The sequence below is a fragment of the Canis lupus genome, chromosome 11, assembly GCF_003254725.2.
Source record: "Canis lupus dingo isolate Sandy chromosome 11, ASM325472v2, whole genome shotgun sequence".
NCBI lineage: Eukaryota > Metazoa > Chordata > Mammalia > Carnivora > Canidae > Canis > Canis lupus.
In genome coordinates this window covers 41,990,969-42,018,741 of record NC_064253.1, presented here as the reverse complement: position 1 = coordinate 42,018,741, position 27,773 = coordinate 41,990,969, and the positions used below count along the sequence as shown (strand labels likewise).

The window sequence follows — 27,773 nt, the reverse complement described above, 5'->3', positions numbered from 1 at the left end:
TATGGAATATGTATGTGAAAATATAATTGTGAACTTAAATTGACTAGCTTAATATGTGAAGTATAAATTAGCGTAGGTGTTGCACTTTTTGTTGAAGCTTTATTGTAATTTCAGCAGAACGACTTGTATTTAGTGACAAGTATTTACATTCCTGGTAGGAATCTCTAATAGTTTGTGAAATATGAATTCTGACATTTCTTATTTTCTCTGTTTTTAGCAGGTAATTGCTGCCATGGAAACACAACTGTCTAATGGGCCAACTTGCAATAACACAGCCAATGGTCCAACTACTATAAACAACAACTGCTCGTCACCAGTTGACTCTGGGAACACAGAGGACAGCAAGACCAACTTAATAGTCAACTACCTTCCTCAGAACATGACACAGGAGGAACTAAAGAGTCTTTTTGGGAGCATCGGTGAGATAGAGTCCTGTAAGCTTGTAAGAGACAAAATAACAGGTATGCAGTTTTTCATAGATTATTCACTTTTAAACAGTGTTTCAAGTGTGAGAAAATAATAAGTTTACCGCTTGTAGATCATTCATTGGTACAGTTTTACACATCTAGCTACACTCTCTATTACTAAATCAGCAGCATGAAACTTTTAAGAGTTTTGTTTTCCTTTTAAAGTATAAAATATTTTTGTGGGCAGTATATACTATAACTAGACTTTTATATTACCGTGTGCTGTACACTAACATCTTTCAAAAATGTTTTAGAAGTGTCTCTATGGGACAGAAAGTGTCATGTTGAACTTTAGTTTTTAGTTCCCTGAGCTTATATGATGTAGCATTTTAACAGTGAGGTAGAAGAAGAATATTCCATTTGGGAAGAGGAGGAAATCTCTTAAAATGTTTTTTCCTTTAAGTCTGTATAGTTCTGCTTATAATATGTGTGACAAAATAAATGGTAATATTCACACTGTCAATGTATAAATATTTGCACTGATATAATTTGCATGTAGCAAGATCCTCTGTTCTATTCCTTGGTAAGGAAAGGAAAAAGTGGTGTATGAGTGTTCCTTTTATCATAAAGGTAAAAATGAAAGGATAGGTAATTTGAATTTTGAATATTGGGTAGTGGAAAATATCCTTAGTATTTTGTAAGATTCGACTAAATATTTAGAATAAGCCAAAACCTGATTGAGGAGCAGGTTCTTGGGATATAGGAGTTAACATTTCTTGCGGGAGTTGTTTTCAAACACTGAAAATGTAAGAAGTTAATTGTAGAAAGACAAACTTTCTCACATTAAATTTGAGTGATGGTGTATATTAAATTGCTTTACATGGCTTTATAACTCAAACTATATAAACCAAATATGTGAAATGGGCAAAGAAGCCCTAATGGCAGTAAGAAGAGTTTGACCAAGAGTCTGAACTTCAGTCCTCTGACCTTGGACAGATCAACTCTTGGCTTCAGGTCTCCCTTGGTAAAATGAGGTAGAGGGCAAAGAAAGAGGTCACACTAGGTGATTTGTGAGGTTATTTTTGTTGTTGTTTTACTTTAAGATCATACCATTAGCTGTTCTTTTAACAAGATAGCAGGATTTATTGTCTCCAAGGTGAATGAGAGCTATCACCTCAGCTTGGCCTCACAATCCTATTTCTTTGAGGTACAAATTGAAGCTCACAGGGAGGAACATATTTAAATCAAGTAAAAACTCAGTAAAACCTGGTTGTCATCAATCTATACTGAATATTTATATTTGAACTAATTATGTTACTTAGATGTTCACCGCAGTATCATTAGGAAGAGTTGGTTGTGTCCGAATAAATAAATAAAATCTTTTTTTTTTTTTTAAAGGAAGAGTTGGTTGTTTTTGTTATTGAATAGTGATAATCAAATGGAAAATATTTTTCCATTTCTTTCCCCCAAATCAGTGTCATCAGCATACATTAAATTTATAAACAGTTTTTGAACAGTTGAAAAGGTAGAGAACAAATGGCTCTTGATACATTTGTCCTGACACACTAAATTTTATTACTATCTTTTTAGGAAAACAGCTTCTTCATACACGAATTTTGCAACCTCTGTGACATGAATGTGTGATAAATGGTATAAAGGCCGTGACATCAATGATACGATTTCTGGTTTGATTATTTAGTAACTGTTCCTACCGTTTAAAAAACAAAACAAAACAAAAACCAAAACCAAAAACTTGAACTGTGTATATATAAACATTGAATTTTTTTGTTATGATAGTGGGAGTAGATAAAAATATGAAACAAATCTTACATCCTTTTTATTAGGCATCTTCTGCAGAAAACATTTCAGATTTTTTTTTTTTAAGATTTACTTATTTATTCATCAGAGAGAGAGAGAGAGAGAGAGAGGCAGAGACACAGGCAGAGGGAGAAGCAGGCTCCATGCAGGGATCCCAACGTGGGACTCGATCCTGGGTCCCCAGGATCATGCCCTGGGCTGAAGGCGGTGCTAAACTGCTGAGCCACCCGGGCTGCCCACATTTCAGAGATTTTTATTTTTCATCTCTGATCAGTTTTGAATTATCTTATTCTTTCAAAGTCTTTTATTAGAGCTGTTTTATCGTGCAATAAATTTGAATTCTATGTCTTCCTACCTGTCTTTAGTATGACAAACCGTGGTAATGGAACCACAGTGCACGGTCATCTGAAGTACATGGTTAGATATTGGCAGAGTGCATTAACGTATGCTCTCCACTTTCTTTATCTCCCCACCAACACCCCATTGTCTTTTCAGTCGGGGCCAATGAAGTTTTCCACCATGGTAAAATTTCTGTTTAAAACCTCTAGTAAGCAAGTGGAGTACCCAAGAAAATCCACAGTGGCCAAGAGCGTCAAAAGATGTTTTCTAAGCTTCATTCCAGGAGACAGTCTTATTTGTTCTTCAAAGTAAAGGTTTCATTCACAGATAAGTTTGAGAAATGCTGCCCTTCATAGTATTGTATTTCAGAGCCAAACTGCAGATCCCTAGCATATTAGAAAACATACATTAAAATCCTGCAGTAAAGAAACCGGTTTTCCAGCCTTATTTGACCTCAGAACTCATTTGGGGAGATATCTCCCCAATACTAGATATCCATAGAACATATAAAAGCTTTTGCTTGAAAGCTATTGAAATCATTTAATGACTTATCAGACACTCTGAAACTCTTCTGTAACTTGTTCTACATCAGAGTATGAGCATGTTTCATAAGTGAACATCCATGATAACTGTATATTAAAAAGATGAGTAGGTAAGTAGGTAAATAACACAAAGGGATCTCTTCTAGTAACCCTGTTTTTGACTTCGTCCATTGCCATCTTATTCTTAGTATGGGTTAAATGGTGTTTAGAAGGGTCTGAATCATTTAGTTTCAAAGCGTACATTTAGATTTTTAATTCTGAATTTCTTAGTAGATATTTGTATTGAACAAAAGATAGTCTAGTAAATGGTAGATTTCTAAAACTGGAATTTGAATGGCTGTACTTTGTGAAGTCGGCATATTGTCCTAAGAAACTATTATTAACGTATCTAGAAAAACTGAAAGAGGGACGCAGGGAGCCTGCTTCTCCCTCTGCCTATGTCTGTGCCTCTCTCTCTTTGTCTCTCGTGAATGAATAAATAAAACCTAAAAAGGAAAGAAAGACTGAAAGAATTTGTGAGGATTTGGACCCTGCCCTGTGCTGTTTAGCATTAGCCAGCTCATGCAGTTTCTCAGTACACATTTTTATTTATTTTAAAGATTTTATTTATTTATGGGGGGGGGGGGCAGAGACACAGGCAGGAGAGAAGCAGGCCCTATGCCCGGGGCCTGATGTGGGACTCCATCCCAGGACTCCAGGACCACGCCCTGGGCCAAAGGCAGGTACTAAACCACTGAACCACCCAGGGATCCCTTCAGTACACATTTTTAGGGTCAAGTCTGAGTTCCTTGGTGTAATTATCCAACTTACCCTACCTCCTGGGGAACCTACTGGGCCAACTCTTTGTATTCTGATTTTGTAGGAGGTGAGCATTAACTGTCTGGATTATAAGAAAACAATGAGACCGGTCTTTGGGAAGAACATTTAAATCATTCTTTTCTCATTTTTCTTAAATCTTTCTTTGTTTAAATAATGCTGAATTAGGAAACTGTGTCTCAGGTTAAAAAAAAATCGAGTTAGGAAAGTATGTGCCTCTTTCCTAAGTTCTAAAAGAGAGTATATAATTTTTAGATTGTGTTGTTGGCAAATTAATGTCACCATTTTGATAGAATGAGCTTTAGAGAAATACATTAAGACACCTCTTTAGTGGTAAATATAGTAATCTTCTCTTTAGCCTAAATTCTATTTATTATGTTGTTTTTCAGGCCTTTGCTTTGGGCTCGTGCCCAGCTTTAGGCTTCATCCCGTTTCCTGTCTATAGACATTCATCATGAGGAGCTACTGCTACTTGTACAGTTTAGCTGATATCGGTCCATCTCTTTGAGTTTATGCACTTCAGAGTCCTTGACACCTGCTGATGCTGCATTCTAGAGGAGTGAAATAGATTTTATGATGCAAGGAATGAGTAATAGTGTGTCAGAATCAGAAGTGTCCTTGAAATGACCTTAGCCAACTCTGTATTTAACAGGTGATCTGAAGCCCAGGTTTGTTTAAATGACTGACTAGTCCAAGACCAATGGCTTTTAAGTGGTAAAGCACGGACCAGAATCCTGGTTTTCTGATTCTTTCTTGGGACATTTCCTCTTTGCCTCTTGTGAGAGGCCAGAATTCTTTAAAAAAACAAAAAACAAAACTAACCACAGGAACAACTGATGAATTTGTAGTGAGACACATAACTTGAACAGATTCACTAAGGGGCGTCTTTTGGTAAGTGTGTCGTCTTCAGAAGGGGAATGAGAGGTTTTTGAGAGTCCAGGACTGAGGGAATACATAGAATGAAGGAGAACATCCATACTTCTCTACAAACTTTGTAGTCTGTAGTTGTGAATTTTGGATATTCTAGCTCAGTGTTTCTGAAATCTGGCTGCCCATCCTCATGTGAGGGAGTTTTTAAAAATACAGTTTCTGGAGACTTTGGGGAATCTGTTGTCAGAAAGCTCCCCAGGTGATTTTGATGGGTAAGTGAACAGTTTTGGGAATCAGCCTTTTGAACTATAATCAGTAGAGTTACCTGCATTGGAATCATTTGGGATGATGACCAGAAATGCAGCTTTCTAGGCCCTGCCCAGACCTACTGAATTACAATCTTTGAGGTAGGGCCCAGAATATTCCATTTACCTGGGAGTTATCCACTGCATTTCCTGAGAAATTTGCAAGGAGATAGAGGCAGAAATTTCCAGTTTCCCTGAACTCTGGTTGGAGGTGGGTGGGCGAGTTGTTATAACTGCAGTTCCTGAACTATGGCAAACTGAGTTTCAGGTGTGGTCCTCTCCCCAAGTGGTGGTTTCTGAGGAGTTAACTCCTGGGGTTTAGGTCTAGGGATGTGAAGTTTAAAAGTCATTAGGCCCTGTCTTTACTGAACGTCCAGCCTGTCCCTGAAAGGTTATGTGTATGCACATGTGTAGTTTTCAGAACTCCAAGATAGCTTGTTCTGTTACTGTTGTTTTTCCTTTCTAATAGAAGACAGAGAGAAGCATAGTTAGTTGAAGCCCTCTGGAATGAGTGGTGCTCCTTTTTATTTTGGTGTGATGTCTTCAATCTTATTCTAGGAATTGTTTGAGTGGGATCCTATGCTGACCATCCCCTGCCCCTGAAAGTCAGCTGCTATTTACAATCTTTTAGACAAAAGTAATAAACAAAGACCCAAACAAATAAAAATTATAGGAAACCCAAGGAGGGACTTGGCCAGTGTCCCTTTATCTGTATGGTAAAATCTTTTTTTTAATAGAGTTCTTAGCTAGACTTAAGTTTCGTTTTTTTTTTTTTTTCTTTTTTCTTTTTCTTTCTTTCTTTCTTTTTTTTTTTTTTTTTCTTCCTGAGAATATTCTCCTCTTTTTAAAAACAAGTACAGGCTTAGCTTTTCAGGATTGAAATAGTAAGATGCATTTTTATTTTTCTAATACATACCTTCAAAATTTACTGTGACGAAGTCAATTATAGCCTCAGGCTGTTTGAATGAACGTTAATTTGAAAAGGTGGGTTGTTTGTGTCTGTTGCAATCCTAAGGTCAGCTGTTCAGTGTCCATAGTATGAAAAGATTTTTGATTCAAACAAGCAATTGAAGAGAGGCAGAGTGGGTGGTGGGTGATTGGTGGTAGCTTAATAAACACCTCATATTGCAGGCTCTGGGTATTTAATTAGAGATTTAGCAGAAATGGGTGGTGTGTGCTCAGGCTTTCACAAAACAGAGTAACTTGGCTCTACTAGATAAATGCTTTGGTGGTCCCTAGTGAATCAATGGTGGAATACAATACATTTGAATATGGCTATTTTCAGATTTTAGTGGCTAAATTTGTATGAGGTGAATTTTGCAGAAAATGAAATTTTTTTTGTGGTACTGAAGAAACTTTATATTTTTAATTATGTTGTTAATTGCACCGTTGTCTTTTGAAAGGTCATGGTCATGTCTTTTGAAAGGTCAGTCATTTAAAAAATTTGTTACCACTATAGAAGCTTTTTATAAAGTTTTGGGGAAGAAACTTAAAATTGTTTTATGTTCATTTTTCCACTCAAACCTTGAACCTAGCGTTTTATAGAACAGAATTCATTGTCAGCATGGAGTAGTTTAGATGAAGAACTTTAGGGTGATGCAATTAAAATTTGTCAAATTTAAGAAACTAAAGACAATTCTTTACCATTATCAGGGAGGAAAATCTTTTCCAGAATTCTCTTAGTTTAATTCACAGGCCCCCCAGGGACTGAACCTAACAAAAGATAGATGATACTACAATGTCTTGTCAACTATATCTCAATAAAACTGGAGTGGGGGGATTAACAGAAGAGGCACAGTTTTCATTAGTATTTTATGTACACTGGGGTTCACAAAAGAGAATTAAAGTAGAAGTGGTTAGATTTGGGGGTTTATACCCTTTTACCAAAGGAAAGGGGGTTTGGGTTTTGAAGCTTTGATAGACTGGGAAAGTGATCAGGCATTACATGGGGGCGGGGGGGTGGGGGACTAATAGCAGGTATTGAGATATTTTAGCAAGGTTGGTTTGTACGTTTTGGTGCCAGCTCTCCATCTCTGGGGGTGGAAGTTGCTCTCCTCTTTATGGCACAGGAGCAGGGGACTTCTTCACAAGGGCAATTTGTGACTTCTTTGTAGGCAGAAAAGGATAGGGAAGAGAACTCTCTGTGTCTGTTGATTCTTAATTGCTTTCAGCTCAAAATAATCTTAGGCCAAAATGGCATATTTGCGGTGGTATCTTCTTTAGGACCTCTTTATCATGAGATAAATTCATTTTCAGTTAGCAGACCTAAACAGAAAACCTTCTTCTTCTGTGGATATCCTATGATAATGCAACCTGAAATGGCTAGTTGCTGGGAAGAAAAGATGGCATTGTGAAGATATAGAGAAGTTTGAAACAAAACCATTGCTGATTAATTTGTCAATCATCTGGATTTTAGCTTCTCTGATTTCTTGATGTTGATATTTGTGTTACTTTGTTTTATTCTATTAGAAGGAAGTGAAGGAAAAGTATTGCAGCTTCCTAGTGCTGATTACACATTTTACAGTAGCTTTTTAAGAATATTTACTGGGAAAATGAGGTTGAACCTATTGTGTAAATGAGGTTTATGAGTTTTGATTCTATGCTTTGTTGACCCATATCATCACCAGGGCTTCTAGAATGATCATGGTTGTCTTATCAATAGATTAAGAACATGCATTGAGTGCCTTTGACTTGATTCCTTTATGACTTTGATATAAAACACAAGCTTTGTTAGTGTATTCAAATTCATAGAAAACACAAAGTTCATCTGTAAGGAGTCCTCCCCTTAAAATTTAGCGTCCGTGCTTGTGTGCTCTTTGTTATACCAGATCTTTCACACTGTTTTTTCTAGTTTTTGTTTATTTCTGCGTTAGGAGAACATAGAGTTGGTAACATAGAGTAGAAACCACTTGCAGTTTATTATGCAGTGGCAGTCCCTGTGATGATGGAAAAATGTAGATTAGAAAGAAGATGGTGATCTAAATGGGAGAAGATAAAGAGCAATTAAATTCTGATACAGGATTTCTTCCTTCTGTAATCCAAAGAATGTTAAAATCCTGTTTCTCTTTACCTATGAAGTTGACTCTCCCTGTCCCTTTTTTGATGTGATGGATTTTATTTCAGTCTCATCTATTACACTACCTTAGCATCAACCTTTGTTTTTTTAAGTTTCGAAATTATGAATAGAGCAAAGCATTTTGCTTTTGCACCTGTTGGAACATTTCCTGAACAGAATAGTTGATCATTGAAGCTAAAACCATGCTTCACAATTCATCAGCTTCTTCTTAGCTTGTTCTAAGTTAATTGACTTTCAGTAGAGTGCATTGCTACTACTGAATTTTGAGAGCTGTGGAAACGCTCAGAGCTTGCCTTTTCAACTAAAAAGGTCAGCTTTAAGAATTATTTCCTGGCATTTTACTTGTGTCGTTTGATTGTGAGGCCTATGCAGTGGCTTTAGTAAGTATGTTTTACTCCTTAAAACGTGGTTTTGCTTTTTAAAGTTTTACAATGTCAATATTTTGACACCACTGAATGTCCTTTTATTGGTGATAGTATCTGTCATCAACTATATATGCTGGAGAGCTTTAAAGTTGTAAAGCAGCATAGGCTCAGGTCCTGGTCCCAGGGTTCTGGGATTGAGAACTTACTGCATCAGGCTCCCATGGGAGCCTGCCTCTCCCTCTGTCTACGTTTCTGCGTCGCTCATGAATAAGTACAATCTTAAAAAAATATCTTCTACATCATATTTAGCTAATTGAGGATGGATCATTCTGCATTGTTCTAAATAGCAAAGAATCTTACTCTGTATGCCTCCTTCACGGGGGAAAAAATGCAAGATAGAAATACTCAATTTAAACTGTATCCATAGCATTCCTTTGTATCTTTCCATGTGAAATGGACTTGAATGTAGTGGTAATAGGATTTACCAAACTCTTATGTACACTAGGCTTGTTATTTGCTTAGCTTGGGATCAAGTTCTCAGGATTAACATTGAAACAAAATGCCTGCTACCTGCTACTCCCCAGCTAGGGAGGAGGCCTAAGGAGGCTATTTTAGAGGTTTTAGCCTAGAAAGAATGTGTTACACTTGGGTTCATATCTCAGTGTAGCCATTTACTTGTAATGTAGCCTTATATGAGCTATTTGACTCCAAAGTTGAGTCTCTTTTATAAAGTGGGTAGCACACAGGGTGCCTGGGTGGCTCAGTGGTTGAGCATCTGCCTTTGGCTTAGGTCTTGATCCCGGGGTCCTGGGATCAAGTCCTGCATCAAGCTCCCTGTAGGAAGCCTGCTTCTCCCTCTGCCTATGTCTCTGCCTCTCTCTCTGTCTCTTATGAATAATAATAATAATATAATAATAATTAATAATAAAGTGGGTAACACACAGGTATCTCTCTCCTGTCTCCCTTCTTACCAGTTAATACACATTCAGACAATTGCAGACTTTTTTTCCTTAGGTGAACCAATTTTTGAAAAAAATCTTTAAATCTATTGCCTTAGAATTCTTATAGTTTCTCAGACACGACGTGGGAAGAACCCAAAGCTAATGTTCTTTTTCTCCGCTTTCTAGGTGATTTGACCAAGATAATTGATTTTCTAGAGGTGGGATGAAGTGGGAATAGGAAGTTCAAGGCAGGACTTGGGAGCCCAGAAAGATGATTAATGATACTCTATCAGTCTCTGTGAACTAGAGTGCTGGAGTGTGGAGTCATTGCTGTGTGTGGTATTGTGTGCATGTTATTCAGAATGAATGAGCTTGACTTAAAATATGAAGGTTTTCTTTGTTGAGCTTTCCCAGCGGACTGTTACTGGCCTAGAAGGTCAGCAGGCTGTTAAATTGAGTCAAAAGGTATTGGTTAGATAAAAACTGATACTTGTTTTTACTTTGAGGGACACCTTCTTTAAAATTAGTACCCCTTTAATATAAACTGTAAATATTATTATGATACTCTGATTTCATAAAATAAGACATTCAAGTAGGGAAATGCAGAGACCTGTGTGTTTGGTTGTTAGGCCCAGAATTCATGTAGTGTTAGTAGATCAAAGGACTTCATAAAAAATATTGCTATCCTTTTATTTTATTTCTGTTGGAATATTCATTGAAAACATTTAAAGCTTTGCTTCTATTCAGTCATCACAGACTTTACAGATTTCAGTTTGTGGGGGGGGGGGGGGTGGCGATTTCCACGAGGGCATGGTAACTTAGCAGATGCAATTTTACATCTTGTTTTCCTTTTTTTGTTAAAACCGTATGCATATTGTGAATTAGAGTTTATTTTTAGCTCTTAATGAGTTCTTTTCTCATCATTGTACTTTTTGTTGGAACTCTGTTTTCTACATAATGCTTTGGTTTTGAAGGGGGAGTGTATATGGCTCACAAGTCCTGTAATCCACCCCCAACCTCCTGTCCAGCTTCAGAGTAATTTGCATTTTTGCATTTGAGGTGATAGATCTTGTTATTTTTTACTTTGTAGAGTAGATGTGGTCTTGTCCTTGACTCTCCACAACCTGTTTGACCTTCTGGCTTTATTTTGAGAAAGTCAAATTCTCCTTTTAAAGCAAGGTTTAAAGGAGGCATAGTAGCTCCAAAACAGGCAAACCAGAGTCCTTTTATTGTATTCAAGGTCACTGGAACCTGAGGGAACAATTTTATTTCCTCACATTTTGATGTTTTAAATCTAGTCTTCAGGGACTACTGGGTCAGTAACACCAGTGGCCTCCAAGGCACTGTTCTCGGAGTCCTCTTTCCTAACCCTCATACAAGTCCCCGAGAGCTTATTTCATACCACTGAAATGCATTCTATAGGTTGGTTGTGGTGTGTCAGATCTGTTGTCCCACTGAGTTAGTGGTTTACATTGTCAGTAGCAATGGTTTTTGGACAGTCTTTAGTGTTGTGGGGTTTTTTTTGTTTGTTTGGAGAAAATAAAATTCTTTTTGTTTTTTTACAGTGCTTTTATTTTTAACTAGTCCCTAATGCAGAATTGTAACTGTAATTGTTTGAAAGAATTATCCCATTGTCGGTTTTATGTTCTCACCCTGCAACCTGTTAAGATATTTATGTAAGCTTAAAGGATTAGAATGGGAATCTGTTCAAGAAGCTTTCAGTGGAAACATGACATGGGGGTCCGGAGGTGCCTGGCCCGGCCCAGGGTATCACCAGGTTTTAAGATATGATACTGAAAGTCTTTCATTGGCCTGTAGATTCTACATTTAGAAAAAACAGAATTCCTTTGGGGGTTGTAATATTCTAATATAGTTCCTGGTCACTTTGTGTTTCTGTAGAAATTGTACTTCACTTCTTTTAATTTAGATGAGAATTACAGAGAATGAAAGTGAAGGGACAAGTTAGCATTGTGAGCAATAATGGAATCCAGGGTCTTGGGGTAACATACAAGATTGGAAAGTTACTATGTCTGATGATAAGATTTTTAATTTGGTGACAATCATTTAAGATAGGATAGCTCATGTGAGTTATCACTAAGATTAACCTTCAGTTCTTTGTTTTATGAATATTCAATCAAAAGTCTTGAGAATTGCTAGGAAAGAAAAGAAATTCTGGGTTAATTTCCATGTTTTAAGAGTGCAAGGGCTAAAATGAAGACATTCAGGTAGCACAGAAGAGCATAATTGAATTGTTTAATTGTATGTTTAATGTAATCTTTCATAGTCTGGAGGCTTAAGAAAAAGAATTTGTCCCTCTCCGTTTCTTCAAAAGAAAGCTGTTTAGAGCCAATCCTTATCTCAATCTCAACTAATCTCAGAGATATCTGAAGTTTTTATACCTTTACAATTTACTATATATATATATATATATATATATATATATATATGCTAAAACTTTTAAAACACAGTGTAAGTTCTGCTTCCTTTAGTCTCAGATGTCATTTTTTTAGAGAGGAGTGGAGATCAAGAACCCAGGTACAGAATGGAAGGCTTTGGGTTTAAGAGATGCATTTCAGTGAATATATGTTTTCTTACTAGGAAAATATTCTTGTTTGAGGAAAATGAGGTTGGTAAGCTAGATGTAAAGGGACTATGTTAATAATGTTGGTGTTTATGAGGATAGCTAGAACAAGCCCTTAATTTATACATTGAATTGTATTTGGGGATAGCTCTTGACTATTAAGTGCTCTGGCACCATATATTAAATTTTTCAAGTTTTCCTAAGACAAAGGAAATTAGTTTGTAACATATAGTTATTTAGTCTCCTTCTCCTTTATAAATAGCAAGGAAGAAATTGTCAGCAACAACATAAGAAAACTTGACACTAAAGGTTACTGAATATTGGAATGAGCTGAAAGACTAGTGAAATCGTCATTTGAGTGGTGTACTTGTACTTGAATACTAGCATTTTTGTATAGCACTCTACAGCTTAGGAGGCTCTTTAACATGACTGATTGGAATGTTCTGGTATGAATTGATTTGTGTGACAAGGGCAAGGTAGATGGTGGAGTCATGAGGTGAGCATGAAAGAGTGCATATAGCCCAGCTTTTTTCTGCAGGTGAGGTATCCTTTCACAGATCGGCATCGTAGGGCTGAGTTACACTCCCAGCCCCCTTTTCTTTTGGGGACACTTTGTGGCAAAAAGATGGATTTTTCTGAATGAGCTACCTTTTGCCACCTGTCTTTGCCTTAATCTTGAAATATGTTTGCAGCGTTGCCATGTGATGCGACCCAAATAGCTTAGCAACTATGTAGAAGTTGCTTCCCCCATCAGACATCCTTAATATCATTTATTCTGGTACCATAAAAACATAGCATCTTCCCCAAGAATGAGCCTCAGATATGTAATCTTCAGTAATAGCAGATGAAAGCAGGCATCATTTTAAAAGTCCTTAAGGTAGGGGCACCTGGGAGGCTTAGTCAGTAAGTGCCTGCCTTCAGCCAAGGTCACGATCCCAAGGTCCTGATCAGCAGGGAGTTGGCTTCTTTCTCTCCATCTGCCCCTCCCTCGTGCTCTCTCTCTCAAATAAATTTTAAAAGATCCTTAAAATTGAGAAAAAAATTTTTGTAAGATAAAGTTTAGGTGTACATCTTTTATTTTTTTTAAAAGCTTGTTAACTTACTTTTTTTTTTAAGTAATCTCTATACCCCATGTGGCACTTGAACTCATGACCCTGAGATCAAGAATCACATGCTCTGCCAACTGAGCCAGACCCGCGCCCTAGATGCGCTTATTGAATAAAATTCTTTTTCCCCACCATCTTTCTTTAGGTTCATGGGTACTTGAGTCCATTAAATGGTAATAAATTAAAAAGATGATTTTTGTGTTTAGGTTTTTCCTGTTTAGAGGGCAAATTGTATCCAGAGTTAGGAGTGGGCTTGTAGGCTAAGTTGTGGAGCATATGATTTGCATATTTCCTTTTTAATATACTTTTTAGTCAGTGGTAAGAGAGCAGCTCTGCTTCTGCAGGTCAGTGTGATGGTGCATTTACTCTGATACTAAGGAGGACAAGGTTTTTGTGTGCTAATGAGTCATTGTGTGAACAGATCTTCTAAGCATTTGCTTCTTAAAGTATGTGAATTTTAAATTTGGAGGATCACAATAGTTAATCTTTTCAACTTTTAAACTAGGTTATTTTGTCAGATATGCTTATGTGTGATGTGAATGTGGCAATCACGGGAGCCAGACCATTTTGTATTTCTTTTTAGAAGCCATCTGTTAATTGGTGGGCAAATTGCCCTATGGTCTCAGAGTGGTTTGGTGTAACATATCTGTCCCTTTGCAAAAACAAAATGGATATTTATTTCTGTTCGGGTATACCTCTTTGACTTAATTTGTAGCCATGGTTCCCATCTGGCCCGCAGCCTTTTAAACTTTCACCTTGTACTGCTGGCTTCCTCTATAGAATGTTTTCTGTTGGGATTCTTTTCTCTTTACTGCTTCAAGAGAGGATTTTCTTGAGGTCCTTGAAGCTGTGTCTGCAGTATTTAAGTAAGTTTCCTTTATAGTCAGCATTTATATCCTAACCTGACCAAACACAATTGGTCTGTTTGGGGATTTCTCCTAAGTATAAAAATCAGTGCTTTTATGTGACTATTTTAAATTGAGGGGGAGGGGAAAAATACATCATGTTCCTCATATCCTTCTGAAAATGTAACTGCCTTTTTTTTTTATTAAATATAAACTAAACAAAATGTACTGTACAAAAGAGAAGGAAAATCACATGTTATTTATACCTAAATCTTTGTGTCAGTTGGGGACAGTGGATGTCCTTTGGAATTTTACTTCCTTTGTCTTTGCTAAAAATACCTCTAATTTAATTATGGTCTTTTTTTATTGAAATAAAATGAGCTAAAGTGGAGAGTTGTCCCCAAGGGGAAGCTTTGTTACATATATTGAGGATACTTTATCAATGATACAGATGAGGAGATGAAATGATACATGTTTTTACTTTATTTGAAACTTTTTTTTTCCAGATTGATGTGATGCTGTGATGCTATCAAGGTCGCCCCCCCCCCCCCCCTTTTTTCTAAAGTAGCCTGACACCCAGCATGGAGGCCAACGTGGGGTTTGAACTCATGATCCTGAGATCAAGAGTCAGATGCTTAACGGTCTAAGCCAGCCACACACTGCAGGGTCCTCTTCTTAAATGACCCAGCCTTCCCTTCTTTCTCAACTCTTTTTCTTTTTTGACTTGGTGTCACCATTTGTATATGTAGGACTTAGGTCTGTGTGTGCATTCAGAAATCCTGTATAACCTTGTGATAGCTGCACAAAATGTAAAGTATTTGTGTTTGTTTATAGTAGTATTAACACTTTTTGTCTACTCATAAGAAAGAGCAGCTTAACTGCAGGTGAGGAGGAGAATTCAGGTGTATATATTTTTACAGCTTTGTAAAAGAGACCTTGGGAAATCATAAGTCTTCACTGGATAGTCAAGTTGGGTTTTGCTGTTTGATGGCCAGGGTTATCCATATCTATTTGGCTGCATGGCGAATGAATATTGGAGAGGCTGCTGGGTTGGTGCTTTGATAATTTCTGAATATTAGAAATTAACCTTCTGAGAAGGTTCCTTGTCTTCTATTACTCTTAGGAAGGTGAGAAGTTATACCTTGGAAGTATGGAACTACTGGATAAGAGGGTTGCCTTTAATTCCATTCCTGGCCCTTATTATGGAAGGCCCACCAAAGGAAAAGAGTAGTTCCAAAAGTACAATTTTGAGGATAGAGGGCTTAGAATGAATTAATCATGTTTATTCGTTTATTCAGAGGTAAAAATAGAGGCTCAGAGAGGGGTAGCATGAGCAAAAGGTTTTATGGAGTAGGAGAATAGATAGGTGGTTAGTCATTTCATATTGAGGCGGGTTGTAGGGACTTGTAAAAGAGCTTGTGTGTTTTTATCCTGTAATTTATTTATTTTCATTTATTTTCTTATTTATTTATTGATTGATTGATTGATTGATCCTGGGTACTTGAATAAAAAGCATTTGGGTCAGATGCCCTTCCTGGACTATCAAAATTTCTTTCTCATGGTCTTCTTGGTCCTAGACCTTTATGTGCTGATTGTTCTAGGCTTCCAGAGTTAACCTCCCTAGATTTTTCTGTTTCTCTCTTCTCTTTTCAATAGTCCCTTCCTGCTTGGTGCATACTGCAGGATGACCACTACTGACCTTCATGTGGGGCACCTCTGTTCTCAGAGCCTGCTGCTTTACTTCTGTACAGACTGTGTGCTGTTCATTCAGTTTGCCTTTGGTCTATTTCCTCTGTCTTTCTCTACACATTAGCTCTTCTCCGTATGCCTATTTTCTTATTTCTCTGTCAAGAAACTCCTAAGTTTCTTCTGTTTCAGTTAACTAAATATATCTTGCAAGTTCGTCCTGATCATGAAACTCCAGTGATTAATCTGAGGTGTTCCATGTTCATTAGGGGCCTGCATCTCCCCTTGTTTATTGTCTTACTTTAAATTTTTGAACAAAGATCTTAAGAGGGCAGAGAGCATGTGGTATTGATCCCACCTGCTTTTCTTCAGCTAGGAAACCACACTGTGCGTATAAAAGCATTTTAATGCAATCTGCTGACGAGAGAAGTGTCTTGTGTGGGAGATAATTTTGGCAGTCGCAAACATGTTTGGCTTTAGCCATAAGAATTGCTTTCTGAGTTTCTGGAAAAAGAGTATGCAAATCAAGTCCTGTTTTAAATGAATCTTTTTATATTGTGGATATCTCTAATCTGTTTTGTAATGATGGATTTGTTTTGAGGATTTAAATGGTTTGTGCACCTGCAGGATGCCATTCCTTTTTTTTTTTTTTTCCCCTTTTGTATGCAGTGTCTTGATGGATTAGGAAAGAATGGTGAAGTTTGGGCACCTAGGTGGCTTAGTGGTTGAGCATCTGTCTTTGGCTCAGGTCGTGATCCCAGGTCCTGGAATGAAGTCCTGCATCAGGCTCCCCAAGGGGGGCCTGCTTCTCTCTCTCTCTCTCTCTCTCTCTCTCTCTCTCTCTCCCTATGTCTCTGTGTCTCTCATGAATAAATAAATAAGTAAAATCTTTTTTAAAAAATGGTGAAGTTCCAGTCAGTTACATGACAAGAAAAAAAATTTGCAGGTGTATTTAAGATTATGAATATATCCTTGTTGAAAACTTGAGACCCTTGGATGCACAGGACTCTGTCTCCGTGTAATTCCCAAACTTGGCCAAAGGCAGTGAAGTGTATGCTGGAAATACCAACTTTGGAAAGGTCAATCCTGGCTTTGAACAAACCTAACTATGGTAACCAGCTAGCCGTGTGCCTGTGAGCAAGTTAATTAGCATCTCTGGGCCTCTAAATTTATAACTATAAAATTGGTACAGATCTATCTACACAGAGCTTTATTGTGAGAATTAAATATTAATATGTGTAATATAAGTCTTATAAGTTGCATGATGGCAGTTTATAATTAGGCAGTGGCACCATTTGCTTCTAGAAAGCTTAGATAAAAGCAGTCATGGCCCAGTAGGAATAGACTTTTCCCACAGACTTACTGAGCTTTTAGTATTGGAAGGTTTTTTTGGCTGGTGAATTTAAATTTTAACTTTTGGATCAGATATATTTACACAAACAATTATGTGTTTAAGAAGAAAATTTATCTCTTACAAGATTTCTTTTTTTAATCTGGTGGGATTTGTAGACTATTTCACATTGTTCTGGATGAAATAGGTAGCTCACCATAGTGATTTGCAGGAATCTTTGACACAGTTTCAAAAGGGCACTGAGCTCATTATAGTGCTTTAGGATCTTTAAATTTTTTTTCTTGCAAATCTGAATAAAAAATGTCTTGCAAAGAGAGAATAATACATTAAGTTTTACTGCTTTCTGATGGACTGCTTACCTATGTGTGTATGAGTGTGTATATGCACGTGTGTGCATCGATTGACACCAGCAGGTAGTGCAAGCAACAGCAGATGCCCTTTTTACTACTGCAGTTGTTAACTGGTTTCTTTTTACCACGACAATATCTTGAGATACATGGCTCTTTTGCCCTCATCTCAGATGATATTTACTCAAACAATTCCATTGCCTTTTAGGAAAGCACAAGATAAAGCAAATAATTCAAGCCTCTCTGTGTTGTGTGTGTGCGTGTGTGTGTTTGTGTGTGTGAATAGATTTACAAGAAATTTGTATAGAGGTGCCTGGGTGGCTCAGTGGGTTAAACATCTAATGCTTGATCTCAGCTCAGGTCTTAATCTCAGGGTCATGAGTTCAAGTCCTGTGTTGGGCTCCATGCTGGGCATGGAGCCTACTTAAAAAAAAAAAAATTTTGCATGGGGTTAATTATAATTAACAATGAAGTGAGAATATGGCAGCGGACCTAGATCTGGTGAAAGTAGGTTTTGCCTTAGCTCATACTTGTTGACTTGTTTTTAAACAAAAGAAAGTTGCTAGCTTTTTTTTTTTTTTTTTTTTAACTGTAGGGTCTTTCTGGCCATCTGATAGTTTTTGGCTTTTGCTCTCATCATAGGGGGCAAGTCCAGTTTTTAAGGTAAAACTGCTGAATTTTTTTTTTTTTTTTGAGGGCAGCTACCTAAATCAGTAAGTAACGAAAACTGACTTTTGTTTTAAATGTGGTCGAGATGCTACAGTAGCTCACTCTGTCTCTGGCTAGAGAGAGCCTCCAAGGTGAAGTCTTGTTCTAAGGTGTATATGCTAGAACAATTGGTTTATTTTCCTCACTTTGGATAAAGATCGTATTTCTTAATTTTCTAGTCTTGGATGTGAGACCATCTTAGTACCCATGTGCAGTACTCACGAATTTAATATGCTGTTGCTGTTCTTGATAGCCTGAGACCGAATTGTGTGGGAGTTCTTAATGTTGTCTGAAATTGTGATGTATTAAGAATCCACAGTTTCACTAACTTAAGCAAGGTCATGCTGCGTTGCCAGCAGATTCATAATTACTGGGATTGGAACCATAGGAAAATAGAGCTCTACCAGTTTATAATCAGAGGACAGATAAGGCCATTAAAATTAACTTGAAAGGAAAATGCCTTGGTGCTAGGATGTTAACAGCTCCCTCTAGAATTAGGCTGCTTAGGTAATATTTACCAAATGATCACTATTTACTTTGATTTCAGCAGAAAAGTTACAATTTAAACTCTTCTATATTATCTCAATAATTCTGTGAAGTCCTGAAACCCATTTTAAAATATTGGGGCATTTTAGTCTTAGGCCAGCCTTATTAGCATTTGGGTGGAAGATAAGTCCTCGAGTGAGCCATCTGTTTTCTGTGTTATGTGAGTGTCTAGGTTGAATTCTTTCTCTCGCTAATCCATGGTAATGTCCTTTGGGAAGCTGGTAAAAATGCTCTGAGCTTTCAGGAAGGGTGGCTTGTTCTGTAGTAATAGGATCTCACTAGTCTTCTGTCTCACAATTTGATCTTCCTCATTAGGGGGCAGTGAGGAGGACCTGTTTAATTTGACTTGAGTTAGTTGAGTGTTTAAATGAAAGGTCTTGCTGCATCTGGTGTGCTGCATCTGAGGAGACTAAGGGTAAGTCAGGAATTAAAAATTTGGATAGAAAACTTGAGAGGATTGCATCCTTCTAAGATTCTCTCAGACCTTTCCCCTGATGTGTGGTATCCACGTGGTTTTGTTACACATCAGATCTGAGATACTAAGAGAGCTCCTTTGGAAAGTCTGGTGCTCCTTGTTTTGATGCCAGAGTTGCAGTGCACAGCCTGTCTGAACAGACAGACATAACCAGTGCCCAAGAACAGAAAGTCCATCTGAAGAAACAACACATTTGCAACTTTATTGTGTGGGGGGAGGAGGAAAGAAGGGTGTTACAATGAGGGAAAGGGGGAGGTCTTTCTTTAAAAACAAAAATTGCACTCCTGTCTACCCTTCCCCCTCCTAGAGTAAACTTGTTTTCCTAATTCAGATTATTTCCCTTTTTTTTTTTTTTTTTTTGTTAGGAGATGAAGTTTTATATAGGGGCTGTGTTTGGAGACATTGTGTCTTTTCAATTTGGTTTTTCTTTTTTTTAAGTATTACATTATTAGAACTCAGATTGCAAATAGTCTTGCTTGTCAGAGAGAACCATAGTGACCTGTTTCTGCTAACTGTGGGATTTAGAAAAGATTCATGCTGCTTTTGTCCTTTTTTATTTCATAAAACATTGCTACTGCTCTAAATGAAATAATAGATACACATCAATCAGCATAGTCACCTTTTATTGTTGATTCAACTACCAGGTTTTTACAGAATTCACTCTGCATTTTATTTGACTTGTACATGAATAGTCTCGGCAGACTTAATTATATTAGTGAAAAAGCACTTTCAACAAAATTATATGCTGACATCCCATAATTCATACTTACAGATTTGTGAAACAGATTTATGTAAATCTATCAAATTACTCTAGGTGACATTATTTTTTAAAATGGAGATTTCATTTAAATGGTATTTGTAGAAATTTTTCATGAAAAATTCTACATGAACTATCTTAAATACATCTCACGTCAATTCCTTATAAGGACAGAACAGTGTAACATTTGAACACCTTTGTTCTTTAATCTTTCTAGAACAACAGTAGGGACATGGGGAGCAGGGTATATCTCCTCTAAACCCTAATTTCCTGAAATGCAGACAGCTGTTCTTTGTTCCTTAGCTCATTTGTTCATTCAATGAACGTGTAGTTAATCTGTGTTAAGAGTTTTCTATGTCAGGAACTATGCTCCGTTTGCCTTTGCTCAACAGTTTAAAGCGGGGTTTGGGGAGGTGATAATCCAAGTTGATTTACCACCCTTGTGTACTAAGATAAAGGTATATAAGGGCCGTGGAAGGACTACGGCGTATTGAACAGTATGTACCGAGAGAAGGTTATGTCAGGAAAGGGTCTTAGAGAAAGTCTCAAAGGCTATGTCGGGGTTGGCCAGTTGAAGATGTGTATTTCAGGCACAGGGAACTGAATGTGCATTTTAGGGTATATGTAGAGCAGTAGAAGAAGTAAGCAAGAATATGATGAAGACCTTAGAAACCAGAGCATACTTGATTTGTCTTTTTTTACATTTTTTAAAGATTTTAATTTACTTATTCATGAGAGAACACAGAAAGAGAGGCAGAGACATAGGCAGAAGGAGAAGCAGGCTCCCTGCAGGGAACCTGATGCAGGACTCAATCCCAGGACCCTAGGATCACGACCTGCGCCAAAGGTAGATGCTCAACCACTGAGCCACCCAGGTGCCCTGTGATTGGATTTGTCTTTTAGGAAGGTCATTTGAACAACAGCATGGTGGAGGGCAGTTGGTTTGGGAGTTCATAGGAGACTAGGGAAAGGGTGATGGTATTGTAGCACTAATTCTGGTTAGAATAATACATGAGGACCTGTGGTAATGTAGAAGGGGCTGGGGAGGAAGGGCAGATTTAGTTGGTAGAACTTGCACTGAAGTCAGTCTTACAAAGCTTTCCTATTAGACTATGAGTTACTCCTTCAAGTCTTGGATCAAATGTACCTTCTGGAGAGGCCCACTGATGATTCTATTTAAATAGCAGCCCTGACCCCACCCTGCCACACTCTTCTCTCTACTTCTCTTTTCTCTTTAGTCCTTTTTTGTTTTTTCCTAATACACTGGAGAGCTTGATCTTTTTTCTCCTCCTAGCTGGGTGTAGGGTGTTTTGTGTTTTTTTTCCCCAAAGATTTTATTTATTTTAGAGAAAGAGTAGCTAGCGGTGGTGGGGGGAGCAGAGGGGTAGGGGGAGGGAGGAAATTTCAAGCAGACTCCCTGCTGTGCACAGAGCCTGCCTCCACCCTTGGGGCTTGATCTCAGGGTCCTGAGACTGATCAAGACTGAGCCAAAACCGACAGTCAGATGCTTAACCAACTGAGCCACCCCAGCATCCCAGGATGTAGGTTTTTATGAAGAGGAACTTTTTGTCTTTGGGGATTAGCAGAAAGTAGACTGTCTATAATTGTTGAACAAATGAATGCTAAATGTTGGTGAGAAATATGTAGGATTTTTTTTTAATACAGAATTTCACTTTGCATAGTTCTGTTGAGAAGGATCTCCGTTATTAGTTGGATAAAAATTAATGTACCAGATTTATGATCAAGAATTATGGAGGTCTATTTATTACCTGTACCTTTAAACCTGAGGGGGTAATTTGATATTCTGCACATCGGTAGTAATTTGAAATAGGAAAGACTAAATAAAGTGACCTTTGAATTAAATGGGTCCAGAAGATTGTGTATTTTTAATTAAAATATGCAATTAAATTTTTAATTAAAGTATGCTATTAAAAGCAATGTAGGTGGCAGGGGAACGGCTGCTGGCTTTGAATTACACACAGTTTGGGATAAATTGAAGTTTACTGTGTGTCCCACCAGCATTTTGTTACTGAAAGAACTCTTCCTGTTTTCCTCTTCCTGCCCTGACCCCCTCCCTTGTGGCTCTTGATGGGCCTTGGTCCCATTCAGAGGCCTATGGAGTGCTTCAGATCACTTGACTGTGGTTCTAAGTAGCCTGCTTCTAACTGTTCTCCTCATGCCAGGAGCAGTTTGTAAGTGATTTTTCTACCTCTTGTGAAGAAGGGATCTTCTGGCATATATGTTGGATTAGAAAGGATGATGCAAAACAGAAGGCATTCCACCCACACATTGTATAAAATATAAGTGCTGAAGTATGGTATTGACCCGGAGTTTTCAGTGCCCTGTATGGAGGTCTGAGGCCATGTGATTGCTCACATGGCTTTCTCTGTAGTCGGATTCTAGAATCCTTGCCATGGCCATTAGGAACAAGGATTGGATTAATGGTTCCAAAAATCCCTAAGAGCCTTGAGACAAGGTAGCTTGTAAAGATAGCTTGGGGACTAGTGATGATGTTATTCTCGATGTCCAGTTACTAGAAGGGATTTTTTTTCACATATTATTATTTTTTTAAAGATTTTATTTATTTATGAGAGATACAGAGAGAGAGGCAGAGACTTAGGCAGAGGGAGAAGCAGGCTCCATGCAGGGAGCTCCATGTGGGACTCGATCCAAGACTGCAGGATCAAGCCCTGAGCCACAGGCAGGTGCTAAACCGCTGAGCCACCCAGGCATCCCAGTTTTTTTTGACTTTTAAAGACAGAATTTCTTTGTCTTGAAGGCTTTTTTGGGAGAACATTAGCTTTGTCATTTTTGTTCAGTTTTTAATCACTTTGGGTTTCTTTATACTTGGAATTTAAATGTAGAGCTTTATAAATTTTTTTTTAAAGAAAAGATTCTTGGTTTGGGGATTATCAATATGCACGTTCTAAATTCAGAATGTTGGGAAAACTAGATTTGGATGGCATGGATAGATGATGCTTGGTGTCTAAGCCTTCCTTAGTGGCTTATGACGATTACTAGCTGATGAATACAAGAGTGGGAAACACTGGACCCTGGCTAAATAATTCTGACTTGATATTTATTTTTATTTTTATTTACCCTTGACTCAGGATAACCTGAAGTGAGGTAGTCACTATATAAGATGCAGTTTGTCATAGGATGAATAAAAGCATTGAAATTCATATATAATGAAACTGATACTTGCACATGAAGTATAGGAATCTGAGCTGTTTCCAGACAGTATGTGATAGAACCCTCTTAGAAAATGCTTGCTTACGTTATACTTAATGCATATTGAAGACGGTCTGGGTTCATATATTAACTAGTTGTAAATTGAGTGCAGAAGAGCCTAGCATTTGAGAGTCTTGGATTCAGATCCTGACCACTACTTTCCTACCTGTTTTTTTTATTTGAGGGAGCTGACTGACCTTGCCCAGCTTTAAAAATCATATGCATAATAAATAAAAGGCTAAAATTAGTGAAACCACCACATAGCTGAAAGGTAAGAATGGGAGGAGTCTTGCCTATCTTGATACCATCTGTGAAACATTTATGTATTGTAAGCATTCAGTAATAATACCTTAAAGTAAAAATCTCGAGTTCCTAACTCCCTGTACTCCCAGTGATAACATGCTAATTCATCTGCTTTAGCGGATTTTAAAATGCAACCCCTTTGTGGCAAATACCTCCTTTCGTATTATCTTGCTTAGATTAATAGTAAAATTTGGTTACTACAGACATGTTCTAATTGATGAGTGAGTGGTGCATTTCCTACTAAAGCCACTAAGCAAATTAGGAAGTTTATGGAGGAGAGGTCATTTAGGGATAAAATATTGTCTGACTTTAGTCAATTTATGGGTGGTAGAAACTAGCCGTGATTTACTCTGGGGGGTAGATCAAGTGAAAGACCCGTTCAGTGGATGGACGGACCGTCTGATTTGATGTTGATGATAATAATGCCTTTGGTTAAATACATAAAACCACTGTATTTGTCATTCATTCATTTAGCAAACTTTTGAGTGCCTACCATGTGCTTAGGAGTAAGCGCTTAGAGGCCAGTCTGGCAGACAGCTAAGCAGGGAACTGGAAGGGTAGGCTTTTTACTTTATCTGGTGACCCAACTCCAGCAGGCACTGCTGTGCCTGAGAGTGACCTTCACAGGACAATAAACAGTCTATCTGAAGTGATGGCTAATCTGAAGGTTTTAGAGGGAAGACATTCACTTATATATGAAAGTGCATACATAAAAAAGACAGTCTTCCTGTCTTCCTGCAGGGTTTCTTCACATGCCCAGACGGTCAGCACGTGGCTCCCTCTCAAGGGTCCCAGATTTGCAGCCCCAGATTCTCTCTCACCATTAAAACTGTGATTCTCAACCTTGGATGCATGTTAGAATCACCAGAGTTTTAAAAACCTGGTACTAGTGCTTCATAATAGACCAGTAAAATAAAAATCTTTGGGAATAGGACTCAGGTATTATTATTATTTTTTTAAAGCTTTGTAGATGATTCCAAGTGTGTGACCAAGGTTGAAAAAACACTTTGATTAATTGTGCTAAAATGCAGGTGTAAGGATAGTGCAGTAGATAGGAGAAATAAACTTCTAATGCAGTTATAATTGATGATTCTATTTTATTATAGAGTAGCAATGTGACAAAACTGTACAATGTTCAGCTTGTCTTTCCTTTCCCCATTATATTTGTAGCATCTTCCTTATTTATTTATTAAAAGATTTTTATTTACTTGAGAATGAGAGTGAGTGAGCTTTGGAGGTGGGGGGAGAGAGAGAGAGAGAGAGAGAGAGAGAGAGACTGGAGCAGATTGCAACGCAAAGCCCCCAACAGTGGGGCTTGACACCATGGCCCCAAGATCACTTCCTGAACTGAAATCATGAGTCAGATGCTTAACTGATGGAGCTACCCAGTGATTCCCTGATTTAATTTTAAATGAATACATGGAGACTCATTAACATATAGTAGATATGTTATTTTTCTTTTCTTTTCTTTTTTTTTTTTTAATTTTCATTTATTTATATTAGTCACAGAGAGAGAGAGAGAGGCAGAGACACAGGCAGAGGGAGAAGCAGGCTCCATGCACCGGGAGCCTGATGTGGGATTCGATCCCGGGTCTCCAGGATCACGCCCTGGGCCAAAGGCAGGCGCCAAACCGCTGCGCCACCCAGGGATCCCTTATTTTTCTTTTCTTTCTTTTTTTTTTTAAGATTTTATTTATTTATTCATGAGAGACACAGAGAGAGGCAGAGGGAGAAGCAGACTCAATGCAGGGAGCCTGATGTGGGACTTGATCCCGTGGCTCCAGGATCATGCCCTGGGCCAAAGGCAGGTGCTAAACTGCTAAGCCATCCAGGGATCCCCTAGATACGTTATTTTTCTTTATCTTTTCACATTGATGATTTATTTCCATTGGTAGTGAATGTTCTCATCACTGGCTAAGCAACCTTGTTGGGTAAAAATTACTACCTTCATTTTGGAAATAAGGAGGTTATGGCTCAGAGAAGTTGAGTAGCTTCTTCAAAGTCCGAGAGCTGTTAAACAGCAGAGCAGATTAGAACTCTTATGTGTCTGTCTCCAAAGCTCATATTCTTTCTTTTATAAACTGCTTCCTTGAGCTGCTTTTGTGTTCAGCCCATTTGAATCCTGCTCAATGACAATAGAACTGCAGCACATTTCATAAGAGGGCACTATGCACGCGATAGACATACGGTAAATGTTGAATTTATTAAAAAGCTGAATGCTTAAAATACAATGGCTTCCCATGGAACTTTTAAAAAATAGAACTGTAAGTAAAAGAAAATCTCTATGATTAGTGTGAAGAAAATAATGGATTGAATTAGTTTTAGCTATTCCTTAAAACAAACAAACAAACAAACAATTTAGTAAGAGGGCATATGGTAGTAATTATTACTCAAATCTTTTTTTTTTTTAAATTGAGGTAAACTGACATATTAGTTTTGAATATTGTACAACATCCAAATTCTGATAGTGGTTCCAGAATACAACCGCAAGTTTTCATGGTTATTTGGTACTATATTTAGTGTTCTCTATTTTTTTGTGTAGTAATAGGGAATGCTTTAGGGTAGCCAGAGAGGCTATCCTAAATACCTGTGTTCATAACCACATACACCTAAAGTACCCCATCAAAGAAAAAAAAAAAAAACCCTATTTGCTCTGAAATTGATGGGGAAAAAATATATATTTCATAAAAAGTATTTGGACCTTTGCTGAGCATCTTCTGGGAAACTCAGTTAGTTTGGTTTGACTTTAGTAGATTAAACCTTTATGTTCATTTTGTCACCTACTCTACTATGGTATTTCTTACCTTTTGAAACTGAGAAACCTGCTTTTGGTTGAAAAATTGCAATATTTTGGATTGGCTTTACTTATATGTGCATTCCATTGATTCCAATCCCTTGAATATCTTCCATTTTGTTTGAGAGTTGGGACAAATTGAGCTAGGGGTTAGAGAACTCAGATGTTAGGGAAAAACAACAAAATACTCCTTGTTAAGCTACTCTTACTTCAGAAATTGTGTTTTATTATTATTTTTTTATATTTTTCCTTCCTTTCCTGCATGTTCTCATTGGCTTGGATGTTCTCAGTGTAAATCTTTGTGTTCAGATTTCCCTGTCTCCTTATTTAGGTCATCAAACCTTTTTTAGAAAATTGGTTTCAGTATTTGAAGAGGCTCTCCTACAAAATGTACATGTACACATGCATACATGCATGAGTGAACACACGATTCCTCACCTTTTAAGTGGAAATAATTATTCTTGGTAAAGGCTGTAAATTTGTCAGGGTACAATGTACAGAATACTGACAGATTCTTGGTTGATGCTTGATGCCTTCGCCTTTTATGGGTAAAGAAAATGAAACTGAAAAAGTCGTGCCCGTGAAGCCCACTCAGCAGCTCGGCGGAGACTTGCACCCACTGTTTCTGAGACTGAACGTTACATTTGCTGCTGGGTGCTTTGGCTCAGGCAGGATATGTTTGATGAGATGCTTTGGAGATGTGTGGGGGTTCTTTTGGTTGTTTTTTGTTTTTAAACGCACAGCTTGCTGAGTTCTAACTGATGTTTAAACTTGCAAATGTAGTAGACAGGAGATGAAAAAAAGACTACATATATGTTTCTAGAAGAATTAATGTAGACTTCTTTTTACTATTGAGAAAATGTGCTGGTGTGAATGATAAGACCGTATGCCAAAATGAGAGTGGATCTCTGTCATCAGCCGTGTAGAACTAATATATGCCTTTTTCTCCTCCCCTTTCATTAGGGCAGAGCTTGGGATATGGCTTTGTGAACTACATTGACCCTAAGGATGCAGAGAAAGCTATCAACACCCTGAATGGATTGAGACTTCAAACCAAAACAATAAAAGTATGTCTTAAATTTTTTTATATCTACTTGCAAAACAGAGATTAAAAACAATTCAGGTCGTCTTGTAGTTCTTTTCCTTTGTTTCATGCTCAAATAGACACTTTTCTGAGAGACCTAGCAGAATTTTTTGTTAGGTGGTAGGGGAAAATGTTCAGGAGTACTTTATCTAGTCACTCCTATATCAATAAAGGAACAGTAGCAACTCCTTTAGCTAAGTACTTTTTGAAGCCTGCTGAATTAACTCTCCTTCCTTTATAGTCAGTACTTCACGTATAACTTGAGAAAACCTCTGACTAGTTCTTTGAGCTTAGGGCTTGGCTGAGTTGTTCTGTGAAAGACCAGGTAATAAATAATGTTAGGCTTTGTGGGCCATGCAGTCTGTGTCACAACTTCTCAACTCTACCCTTGCAGGTTGAAGCTTCCATAGATAATAACGACATGAATGAATTGACGTGACTGTGATTTTAGAAAACTTTATTTATGGAAGCTGAAACTTG

General features: G+C 37.7%; 1 protein-coding gene across 23 annotated transcripts in view; it reads left to right on the top strand.

Moving 5' to 3' along the window:
* ELAVL2 (ELAV like RNA binding protein 2) overlaps nucleotides 1-27,773 on the top strand; it is a 143,056-nt gene that overhangs the window by 75,590 nt on the left and 39,693 nt on the right. For 18 of the 23 annotated variants that reach the window (XM_025432557.3, XM_025432556.3, XM_025432547.3 and 15 more), the window contains 2 exons: nucleotides 218-461; nucleotides 27,173-27,276. In XM_025432557.3, the coding sequence (XP_025288342.1) occupies nucleotides 218-461; nucleotides 27,173-27,276 (348 nt within the window). The remainder of the gene's footprint in view (nucleotides 1-217; nucleotides 462-27,172; nucleotides 27,277-27,773) is intronic. The other 5 variants (XM_025432551.3, XM_025432553.3, XM_035696940.2 and 2 more) reach the window with 1 other exon arrangement.